This window comes from Myotis lucifugus, unplaced genomic scaffold, assembly GCF_000147115.1.
Source record: "Myotis lucifugus unplaced genomic scaffold, Myoluc2.0 scaffold_8, whole genome shotgun sequence".
NCBI lineage: Eukaryota > Metazoa > Chordata > Mammalia > Chiroptera > Vespertilionidae > Myotis > Myotis lucifugus.
In genome coordinates this window covers 15,449,993-15,461,940 of record NW_005871056.1, presented here as the reverse complement: position 1 = coordinate 15,461,940, position 11,948 = coordinate 15,449,993, and the positions used below count along the sequence as shown (strand labels likewise).

Sequence of the window (11,948 nt, the reverse complement as noted above, 5' to 3'; positions counted from 1 at the left end):
TCTTAAGATATATTTTTGAGCCTGACCGGTTTGGCTCAGTGGATAGAGCGTCGGCCTGCAGACTGGGGGGGGGTCCCAGGTTCGATTCCAGTCAAGGGCATGTACCTTGGTTGCAGGCACATCCCCAGTGGGGGGTGTGCAGGAGGCAGCTGATCGATGTTTCTCTCTCATCGATGTTTCTAACTCTCTATCCCTCTCCTCTCTGTAAAAAATCAATAAAATATATTTTTTAAAAAAAGAATATATTTTTGAGCCCTAACGGTTTGGCTCAGTGGATAGAGCGATGGCCTACGGACTCAAGGGTCCCAGGTTCGATTCTGGTCAAGGGCATGTACCTTGGTTGTGGGCACATACCCAGTAGGGAATGTGCAGGAGGCAGCTGATCGATGTTTCTCTCTCATCGATGTTTCTAACTCTCTATCCCTCTCCCTTCCTCTCTGTAAGAAATCAATAAGATATATTAAAAAAATATATATATATTTTTGAAAAGTATTCCCTGTCCAACAAGAATGAGCAATATTGCATACTAGGTTTGGCCTGACCCCCCAGCTCCAGATTCATAAGGTATGTTGATATGCAAACATTGACACAGTAAAGGCTCTGAGAAGTCTCGTGGCAGAGAGGCCTGTGTAGCTTTGTCAGGTCTGGTATTTCTCATTTGTCTGCAGACCATGAGTAAGGAACTTTCCTGAATGCATTTGGGAAATGCCACCCTGAACAGCTTAGTCTAGTGGGGTTGCTGGATAACAGATTGTAGTGCTTAACAAACTAAACAGGTCTGTGAGAAAAGAGCCTAAGCCAACTGATTTCAGAGGGAGGGAGATGAGTTGGAGGGATTATTGAGGAGGCTTTGGCATTCTTAAATCTTTATGAGGGCTTTTCCATTAATCCTGCTCTCTTCCTTTGCACCTTCTTTCTATGCAGTGTGATACCATTTTATGCCCCGTAGCTTCCCCTGACTCAGTCGGTGTTCGCTTAATACCAGCTTACATATGTTTTATTCTAGTTGTGTGTTTGAATGTCTGTCATTTCCCTCGCTCTGCTGTAATCCCTCTGAGGGCAGTGTTCTTGTCTTCCCAGCACCTGGCAAAGTGCCCTCCGGCTTGTACATACAGGCTCAACAGGAAGATGCTGCTCTTGGATGTAACAGTAGTGGGCCCTGTGCTAGTTTCTAGGCAGACAGAGGAGTAAGACAGTCCTTGTCCTCATGGAGCTCAGTGAGTGGGGAAGGAGGATAAGTGAACAAGCAATTGAGAGAGAGATTGGGAAAAGCACATGAATGTCTTCTGTTGTGAAATGGGGATGTGGTCCTCAGAGAAGTGTGGCACTCACCAGGTGCTCGGTTACGAGGGCGGTGGTGGCAGTCTTTATTGCCAGCAGTACTTCAGGGGCAGCTACCTCTACCACGTTGGGGAAGGGGAGTATGTTAAGTGCTTGCTTCCTGCTTCCTTCAAAGCTCAGTTCAGTGTGGCTAGTGCAACTGTGGAACTAAATGTTTAATTTAATTTATTTTATTTCTGATTTTTATTTCTGTTAATCCTCACCCGAGGATATTTTTCCATTGATTTTCATATATATGTATAGATTTCAGAGAAGAAGGAGAGGGAGAGAGAGATAGAAACATCAATGATAAGAGATTCATTGATTGGCTGTCTCTTGTATGCCCCCTACTGGGGATCGAGCCCGCAACCCGGGCATGTGCCCTTGACTACAATCGAACCTGGGACTCTTCTGTCGCAGGCCAGTACTCTGTCCACTGAGCCAAACCAGCTAGTGCTCCATTGATTTTTAGAGAGAGTAGAAGGGAACGAGAGAGAGATATAGAAACATCTATGTGAGAGAAACACATTGATTTGGTTGCTTTCCGCACGCACCCCGACCAGTGCCAGGATTGAGCCTGCAACCAGGGTACATGCCCTTGACCGGAATTGAACCCAGGACCCTTCAGTCTGCAGGCCAATGCTCTATCCATTAAGCCAAATTGGCTAGGGCTATTTTATTATTTTTAAGTAAGGCATGATTGACACATAACATTCTATTAGTTTCAGGTGTGCAACATAATGACTCAATATTTATATATATTGCAGAATAATCACAATAAGTCTAGCTAACTCACCACACATAGTTAACAATATTTTGTTCTTGTGATGAGAATTTTTAAGACCTATGCTCTTGCGGCCAGTGTGGGTCAGTGGTTGAGCTTTGACCTATGAACAGTTGGATTCCCCGTCAGGGCACATGCCCTGGTTGCTGGCTCGATCCCCAGTAGGGGTGTGCAGGAGGTAGCCAATCAATGATTCTTTCTCATCATTGATGTTTCTGTCTCTCTCTACCTCTTCTTTCCTCTCTGAAGTCAATAAAAATATATTTTTTAAAAAATCTATGCTCTTAACCACTCTCAAATATGCAGTACAGTGTTATTAACTCTAGTACCATATTGTACATTATATCCCCGTGTCTTGTTTATTTTATAACTGGAATTTTTTACCTTTTGTGTGTGTTTAAAAAGTTTTTATTTTTTAATTATACTTGATGTATAATATTATATTAGTTCCAGGTGTACAACCCAGTAATTAGACATTTATATAACTTACAAAGTGATCACCCTGATAAGTCTAGTACCCATCTGATATCATACATAGTTATTACAATATTATTGACTATGTTCTCTATGCTATACTTTGCATCCCCATGACTATTCTGTAACTACCATTTATACTACTACTTTTTTAAAAAAATATGTTTTATTGATTTTTTAAGAGACAGCGATCAGGAATTAAATTCTGCAGTGGTGTACAGCGTTCCCCAGGCACTAGGCCAGGACCTGCCTGTGGAGGTTGGTGCTCCACTTGGCGAGTTGGCCAACTTACCTGCTCTTTTCTATCTGGCTAGTCCTCTGACTGCCTCAGTTACCAAAAGACAAGGACAAATCAAAGGGATATGGGAGAACTGGAGCAGAAAGAGGTATCTGAACCGTCAACAATTCAAGAAACGGTCTCAGAGCTCAACCACCAAAGGAGGGTATGCGCCCGCTCTGAAAATATTTAATAGAAAAATGACAAAGGAGAGTGAGATTTGGTGCCAGCAGCTTAGATGATGGGAGAGGGTGGGCATGATAACACATGCCAGTGGAACTCAAACAGCCACATGCCCCCTTAACCTTCAGGGTGTTTGACGCTTCCTGCTACCGCTCTCTACTTTGCTGCTCTTAATTTTTGGCTGGCGCCTTAGCACAGGGGCTCTTAACAAGGGCTGGAGATGGGTCCGTGGATGCACTTGGGAGGAGAGTCCAGAAACCCCTAAAATGTAGGTAAACTGGTGTGTCCATTTTTTTTCTGGAGAAAGTCTATTTTCATCAGATTTTCAAAATGCTTTTGGATCTAGAAAAAGTTAAGCATCCTCTGTCAGAGTTCATCCTGCGTAGGCCAGCAGGAATCCCAGCCCAAGCCCTTAGACTTGAGACAACCTTCCCACAAATCCGTTCTTGCCCCCAGCATTGAAGAGCACCCCACCCAGCCCCAGGTTAAATCCAGGTTGCTCTTCTATTACCTCCCCCTTCCCCAGGCTGCCACTACCTCAGAAAGCAAGAAGTTCCCACTTACACCCCTTTCCTGTAGGTGCACAGCTGTTTCCTCCCATTAGCTTACAGGTAGAGAAGGTGAGGCATTGTTTTGTGGTCTTCCTGAGACCCACTTTACATTGAGAAATGGCTTCACCCTCTCTCTGTGTCACCTTGCAGCTTCCGTTCTCTAGTGTAATCACCCAGCCACCCTGACTGCCACCTCCAGTCTTTGGCTAAACTCTGGGCTGGCTTGCTTCCCCAGCCCCAGGTATCTCCTCCCATTCCCCAACCCTACTAGATCTCCTGGAACACAATTTAATTAAAGATGAAACCTTAAAATTAGATGCATTGAAGTTCATGCCGGTTGGTGGTTTCTAGAATTCTAGCTCTCAAAATACTCCTTCAGTGATGAGGAAAAGAGTAAAAGAATATGTAAGCACATCTGTAGCTACATTTCCTTAATACTGAGAAGAGAAAAGAAATAATATATTTAATTAAAAAAAGCCCCCAAGTATTTCTCCCTTAATTGGCCCTCCTGCTTCAAAGGTTGCCCACCCAGCACTAAACAGTTCCAGGTAATCATAAGCCCATAGGCTTTGGAGGTAGGTGGGTCTAGATCAGATCTCATTGTGTGACCTTACGCATTACTTCACCTGCCTGTGCCTATGAAGCAGCAACAATGTCTGCCCCATCGACCTCATGGGCTCATGAAAACAGTGAACAGATGGTGTAACCACCAAATCTTACCCAAGTACACGTGTGACAACCTCTAAATCTATCACAGTAGTAACATTCTGGTGCCACTCGTCTGGGGAGATACCCCCTTGACAGAAGCTGTAGATTAAATATAGGCCTCTTTCCAATTGACTGCTGTGGCCTTGATGCTGATAAGGTTTCAATGAGTGCTCCTGCACCCATTTTGCTGGAAGAATCAGAGGAGTCCAAGTGTTATTTTAACTGCATACTTCAGAAAACTGACTGTTGATCAAAGTGTACTAACCTCCAGTTATAAGACAAAGAAGTTCTGTGTGGATCTAACATATAGCATGGTGATTATGGTTATACTTGAAAATTGCAGAGAGATGATTTTTTTTAGAGAGAAACAATTTGTCCCATTTATTTATGCATTCATTAGTTGATTCTTGTACGTGCACTGACCGGGATCGAACCCACAACCTTGGTGTATCAGGATGAGCTACCCGGCCAGGGCTAACGAGAGATGAGTTTAAATGTTTTTACCAGAAAAAAAGAAATGCTGATTATGTGACATGATGGAGGTGTTAACTAGCACTATGGTGGTAATGATTTTGCAATATATATGAGAGCATCAAATTAACATGTTGTATACCTTAAACTTACATAATGTCATGTCAGTTATATTTCAGTTAAGCTGGGAAAAACAAAAACAAAAACACCCAGAAAACAATCTGACCCTGAAAATTCTGTTTCTCTCCCAGCACATTTGCAGGTCGGCCACGCTGGCTGGATGGGGGGAGCTATATGGACGAACTGGCTACAACTATATTTTCTCAGGTGAATGTTAAGCTGTGTCCTCTGTGACTTAAGAACAAGAGCTCAGTCACATAGAATAGCCACCCCGAGCCACAGTGGCATGTGGGAGCAAGCTGGGGAGAGACTAGGCCTTCTTTTGTCACCCGAGGAGATGTTTGGGATAGAAGACCGCCAGTATATGGGGCATCTGGTGCTGAAAAGACACAAGGGCTACCAGTAGGGGTGGAGCTGGTGGGGGGCAGGCTGGTCAGGACTTCCCTGGGTGGAGCCCCTGGAGCCACCGCCTCAGTGCTGACAGACTGTCTCTCTGGCAGGGGGTGCAGATGATGCCTGGGCGGATGCAGAGGACATCACAGAGGAGGACTGTGCTCTTCGGTCAGTGCCAGGTTGTTATGGGTCTGGGCTGGTGTTGGGGTCGGGCGTTGAGCAGTGGTGGCCCTTTTCATACTGATTCACATTCATCCCTGGTCCAGGTGAGTGGATTGGCTCCCTTCCTCCCACTGCTAAGTCCATATTATAGGGTTGTTGAAGTCCATCATGTGGCTTCACACCAAAGCAGACTTTATTGAATATATGAGCAGTCTCTTTTCACCCTGGCTCACATCAGGATCCCAGAGATAATGTCCTAGTCCAGGCACCTGTGTGTGTGTCTTTAAGCCCTACAGTTTCCAGGTTGTGGCCAGCGTGGTGACGGCCAGCTTGCCGGCCAGGTGTCACACAGCACATTTGGTGCTGAGGCACAGGGCAAGCACTTCAGTACCCACGTGAGAGATGTAGAGAGAAGCTCCATAGCTTTATGACTGGTGGCATAAGAGTACTTGGTATAAACGAGTATCTTAGGTCCTCGCCGGTTTAGGTCAGTGGATAGAGCGTTGGCCTGTGGACTGTAAGGTCCCAAGTTCAATTCCAGTCAAGGGCACATAACTTGGTTCCAGGCTCCTCCCTGACCCAGGCCCTGGTTGGGGTGTGTGCAGATGGCAACCAATTGATGTGTTTCTTTCACATCGATATTTCTCTCTGTCTTTCCCTCTCTCTTCCACTCTCTAAAAATCAATGGAAAAATATCCTCGGGTGAGGATCAAAAACAAACAATCAGACAAACAAGTATCTTAGGCCCCCGTAAAGGCAGGAAATGGGCAGGTTCACACTGTTCGTACTTCTTTCCAAATGTTCTTAGAAAACAGCAGTATATGATATTGTGGAAAGGGCCTTCGTATGGTCTGCACCACATGGGAATTCTTTAACTGGTATCAAGTGTCTCTGGAATGCACATGAGCACCCTAGTAAGATCAGCTGCCCCACATCATGGCTCAGTCCCTGGAAGGCCTCACGCTGTGCCTGGGGTTCTGCCTGTGAGTCCGAGAGCAGCGGCCTGGCTTGTGCTCAGGAATGTTTGGCTCTTCCCCCGAGATCAGACAGGCCTTCTTCCACAGCATATACTTTTTGGTGAGGAGTCTGCTAGGGACAGTTAAGCAGTGGACATAAAAAAAAAATTAATGGGGACTGTTTACTCATTCTACTTTTGCCTTAATCTGTGTGACTGATCAAAAAGGGGATTAAGAAGATTCTATCTTTCTCCTGACTTCATAGGACTGCTAAGGAGAAGGAATTCACTTGCTAGTATCTCACAGCCAGTTGATAAGATAGCTTTAAAAAGTCCATCTGCCATCAAGAATTTCAGTCTGTTCTGATATGAGCAAGCCATGGCTAAAAATGGTCATAAAGGTGGAGAGATATAAACTTTAGTGGAAGCTCAAATACTCTATCAGCCATCGGCTTGCTGCTTTTTAGAACTTGGAGATTATTTTGGGTCTTCTGGCTTAATGTCAAGCTGGGCCAAAAAGCCTTTCCCTGGTTCAGGGCTGCAAATTGCTTCTTTGAAGTGCATCTCAGAGGAGGTAATCTCTTAGAAAGTCACCTTCTCCATACCTTTTCTAGAACCAGTTTTCCTGTCTTCCCTTCCCTCCATTTTCTGGAGAAGGGAAACAATTTCTTGCCAATAACATCTGTATTTCTTTGAACAAGCTCACCAACCCCCAGTTTTTTTCTGAATGTGTGTGCAGTGCAACTTCTCCCTCTGGCTCTTTGTTTCAGAAGTTCCGACACACATCTTTTTGATAAGGTCAGAGGCTATGACATCAAGCTGCTTCGGTACCTGTCAGTCAAATACATCTGTGACCTGATGGTAGAGAACAAGAAGGTGAAGTTTGGCATGAAGTAAGTACAGGGCACCCACTGTGAAATGGGCAGAAGCGATGTGTTCACAGGCTTTCGGGTTGGTGGTAGTACGTAGTGGTTACTGAGGGCTCACCACATGCCAGGCCTTGTGCTAAGAGCTTTCTGTCATCCTTTCATTGTACCTTCACACAGCCCTGCAACAGGTTCTAGTGTTGCCCATCTTGCAGGCAGGAAACTGAAGCACAAAGAGGTTAAATAACTTGCTCAAGTTTGTCCAGAGAGTAACGAAGGAGCCAGGAGTCTCTATAACCTGTGCTCTGCTGCCTCCTCTGAGACACCCTTGAAGGTTTTCCTTTGGCTCCAAGTTCTACACCATCTCCAATAGATTAGAGGCTCTTTTGTAGTGGAACAATAACAACAAAAATCAGTGTATATTCAATTTTTACCTCGCATATGGACCAAAGTCTTCATGTGATAAGGCAGAACTTGAAAAATTGGAACCCTTGTGAGGGTGATGAAATTGTAGATTTTCTGAAAATTTTTTAATAATATTGACTTTTAATTTTGCTGAGGTTAACCTAGAAAAGAAGGCATATTGAGGTTAAGTTACAGTTCAGCTCTACAGATATCTGAATGTCTCTTATCCCTCCTCCTCACTCTGTCAGGACAGTCCCAAGTCTTTACCCTTCAGATGCTGTTTGTTCCCCCTGTTTAGGAGTGTCCTCAGTGAGTATTGAGGTGAGAGCCCCCAAAGTTATTTGGCTCTCATCTTACACCACCTTACAGGTTAAAGTGGCTGTGCTGTCTTCACCTGTGCGACTTAGGTGGAAGGTTGTTCTGCAAATTTAGGTTCTGGTTGTGGTTGTTGCAGTATTAGAGGGAGAGTAACCTCTCTCGCTTGATATGTTAGGGTAGGGGCAGCTACATTTCTTAATTGTTCAAAGTAAACACTGCTGAAGGAAATCATCGGTAACTCTAAAGAGTAGTTTGTTTAGCAAGAGGTTCATTTAAGTTCTTATAATACTCATTGGGGAATGGTGTGTCTGTGTTGTGATGTCATAACACATTATGTCCTGTCTTGTAGTGTAACATCCTCCGAGAAGGTGGACAAAGCCCAGCGCTATGCCGACTTCACTCTCCTCTCCATCCCGTATCCAGGTAGGGAGTCCTTTCAGGGTCTAGTCAAGTGACAGGCGTCCAAGGACCGGGGCTCTCGGAGGCCGTCTGTAGGCCTTTTCACTTTGTGTCCCAGAGCTTTCTGGGAGGATCTTGTCGGTCAGCATAGCACACCATGGCTCCCATGCATAGGCGGTTACACTCAGGGTAGGGCACTGCCCTGGAAGAGGCTTTCCACTTGCAGGGGCCCAGAGATTGAGTTCTGGCTCGGGTACTCAACTACCATAACCTTGAGCGAGTTACTTCACCTCTCTGAGCCTGAGGCTTTCTCAGGTGTCATTTGGAGCTCAGTACGGCTTAACTCAGGGTTTTGTTGTGAAGATTAGATGAGATCATGTTTATCAATGTGCTCTGTGCAGGCACGGTAGAAAATGACATTGTGAGTACTCAGGGTCACCAACAAATCATGTAGTCTGGCCCCAGCGGACGTGACCCTTTCTGCAAGGCTCTTCTGGTAGTAGGAGAATATCATTGCTATACCCCCGGTTGCACGTAGTTGTACGCAGTTGGTGGTGGCCTGACCATGTTGCAGAGCACTTTGGTGTGCATAGAGCTAGCTAGCTGCATTTGTCTCCGGCGCACAGACATGTGTGCGACCTATGACGAGGGCAGTATTCTATGCACTGGGTACTAAAGCTGTATTGGTCCAGTTGGCAACAGTTAAGCTAGCTGGCTATACCTGTTTGTTCAGCCAGGGAGTCCAAGAAGCCCCAACAGCAGTGTAAGACTGTCAACAAACAGCAGGAAGTATACTCTTTCTCCTTGAAACCTCTCTCCTGCTTCTCAGCACCAGCCTCTGCCTTTAGTCCTGTGCTGGACCTTGTCTCCTCATCTTGGAGCCACGTAGACAATAGCAAGGCCAGACCAGTGACAGCAGGTTGCTGTATAGCCAGGAGGCCTTCTCATTAGAACTACAAGTTCATCTAGTGCCTGGCAGGGAGAGTGAATCTTCATCAGTGTAAGTTCTTCATTAGTGACCCCGGATGGCCTGGTACTCTTACAACGGCTTCCACCGCAGTCTCTCCTCATTCTTCTCTGCCAGCGTAGCATTTGGTGCCATGAAGAGCTGGGCTTGAGTCCCAGCTGTAGCACCGTGTATCCTTGAACAAGTCCCTTAGGCCTTCTGAGCATCTGTTTCGTCCTCCATAAAATGAAGATAATGGGGCTCATTTCAGGTTAAAGTGCCAGACCCATCCCTGACAGGAGCTTGGTAAACACCAGGCCAATGACGGGTACCTGGGAGGAAAGACTCAGAGCAGCTCCTCTTCCCTAAGAGCACTTTGGGCAAATGCAGACCATGGCAGTAAAGCCATGAGCTTGCCAGCAGCAGAGCTGCATCTGGGCAGGAGTGTGCCAACCAGGTGTCCACTCGAGCTGTCAGGTAGAGCTTGGTTTCAGACCAGGCTCGCGACTCCCAGGAGATGTTTTGGGGAGACTTCACAGACTGAAGTTCTCTGCAGAACAGGAAATGTCCACATTGTCTGAGGAACCAGACATTGCTTTCTTTGCTTATGTTTAGGTTCTAAGTAGGACTTAATTACAAAAAATAGTTTTGCCAGAAGTTTGAGAACCACTACTTCAGAACAATAGCACAATATTCTTTTTGTGGTAGTTTAACAACTTGTTACAGGACTCCCAAAATGTTAGCTCACTTTGACTCAGTTATTCATTAGGCCATAATCCTGCCAACTTGGGGATAAAGATGTTCATCACAGTGTCTGTTGATACCAGCAAAATGTGGGAAATGTTTTCATTAATCAGAATAATGAATGTGTAATTGATGATACAGCCATTGATAGAATGGAATATTACATAGTCATAGAAAAATGCTTTAACTTTTTGACATGGAAAGATGCTAAGCAGGATACAAGATTATATAAAGTAGTCCCCCCTTATTTGTGGTTTCATTTTCTGAAGTTTTGGTTATCCATGGCTAGCCACGGTCTGAAAATATTAAATGGAAAATTCCAGGAATAGACAGTTCATAAGTTTTAAATTGCATGCCATTCTGAGTAGTGTGATGAAATCTCACTATCCCTCTCTGTCCTGCCCCGGATGTGAATCATCTCTTTGTCGAGCATATCCACAATATTTATGCATCTCAACTATCAGATTAACTGTCATGGTAGCACAGTGCTTGTGTTCAAGTAACCCTTATTTTACTTAATTATGGCCCCTAAGCATAAGGGTAGTGATGTTGGCAATGCAGATATGCCAGAGAGAAGCTGTAAAGTGTGTGTATGTATAGTACATACACACTGTAGTACTATAGTACAATTTCAGCTATGTAAGGGAAAAGGTGCCTACACAATGTTTATATACTACATCTAAAAATGTTTGTATATTACATCTGATAGTTTATGTATTGAGAGGGATTAATAAAAATAAAGCCAAAAGGGACATACGTAATATTCAACAATAAAAATTTATTTAAAAAAAAAAAAAGCCAAGGATGGGAGAGTTGCCATTGCACATGCAGAAAAGGGGACAGGAGAAGTTCTTTTTAAAAATATATATATTTTTATTGATTTCAGAGAGGAAGGGGGAGAGAGAGAGATAGAAACATCAGTGATGAAAGAGAATCATTGATCGGCTGCCTTCTGCACGCCCCACACTGGGGATCGAGCCTGCAACCAGGCATGTGCTCTGACCGGGAATCAAACCGTGACCTCCTGGTTCATAGGTCGTCGCTCAACCACTGAGCCATGCTGGCTGGAGAAGCACATTTAATTGCTATACTTACGTTCTTGAATTTCTTCACGTGCCTGTATCACTTCATAAAAAGGAAAAGAAACAAAATTACCATTATGCAAACCAAGTCATAAAATATACTTTGCTGAGGTTGAGGAGTCTCAGCTGAGCCCTCTAATGACTTTGAAGCCCAGACAGGAGCTGTGATGGTATCAATTCTAGTTCTGTCCAACCAACTTGAGCTTAGACTGGCCCTTGAAAATGGGAAGTGTTCTGGGAGCACTTCCTTCAGGGCCCGAAATAGATGGGACGAAAACTCCCAGCACGAGTTTAATTTGTCTCCTCCTTGAGTGCAGCTGTTCTCACCCCACTTTTGGTCCCATTCCTCTTGCCTCTCAGTGTGTTCAGAAGCCTGTTCCGGTGATGGATGGTAGAAATTGCCCTGGGTACTGAGTCTATCTTAATTCTATTTTTTTCTCACAAAAAATTTCTTCTGCATCATAGGCCAGTCAGAGCTCCTTCTAGAGCCTGCAGTGTTGATCTGAGCAGCTCGGGTGTAGGGAGAAAACCCTTCACTGAGAGAGAATTATGTCTTCTAAACCGGGGCTCATAAGCTCAGGGCCACTGTCTGATCTTTGCATTTCTTCTTTCTCCCAGTGAGGTTCCCAGGAATAGGCTGGAGTATTAGAGCTGGGGCTTGTTTCCTGACTTCTGAGTCAGTGAGGTTTGGGGGATTAGAGTGCAAAGTGTGTATGGGATGAGAGCCAAGTCTATAAACATGTGACCTTCATTTCCAAAGGAGCCTTTTCTTTCTTCCCTGGGTGACCTC

General features: G+C 44.8%; 1 protein-coding gene across 13 annotated transcripts in view; it reads left to right on the top strand.

The window, feature by feature from the left end:
- MTMR14 (myotubularin related protein 14) overlaps window positions 1-11,948 on the top strand; it is a 51,172-nt gene that overhangs the window by 7,414 nt on the left and 31,810 nt on the right. For 6 of the 13 annotated variants that reach the window (XR_002828010.1, XR_001347097.2, XM_006083882.3 and 3 more), the window contains 4 exons: window positions 5,020-5,095; window positions 5,389-5,449; window positions 7,169-7,291; window positions 8,337-8,410. The exons of 1 other annotated variant lie outside the window; for it this stretch is intronic. Coding sequence is in view for 10 of the 12 variants with exons in the window: in XM_006083882.3 (XP_006083944.1) it covers window positions 5,020-5,095; window positions 5,389-5,449; window positions 7,169-7,291; window positions 8,337-8,410 (334 nt within the window). In the remaining 2 variants the exon portion in view is untranslated. Of the gene's footprint in view, window positions 1-2,820; window positions 3,022-5,019; window positions 5,096-5,388; window positions 5,450-7,168; window positions 7,292-8,336; window positions 8,411-11,948 lie in introns of those variants that run through there. 6 more of the 13 variants (XM_023749689.1, XM_023749691.1, XM_014451368.2 and 3 more) reach the window with 5 other exon arrangements.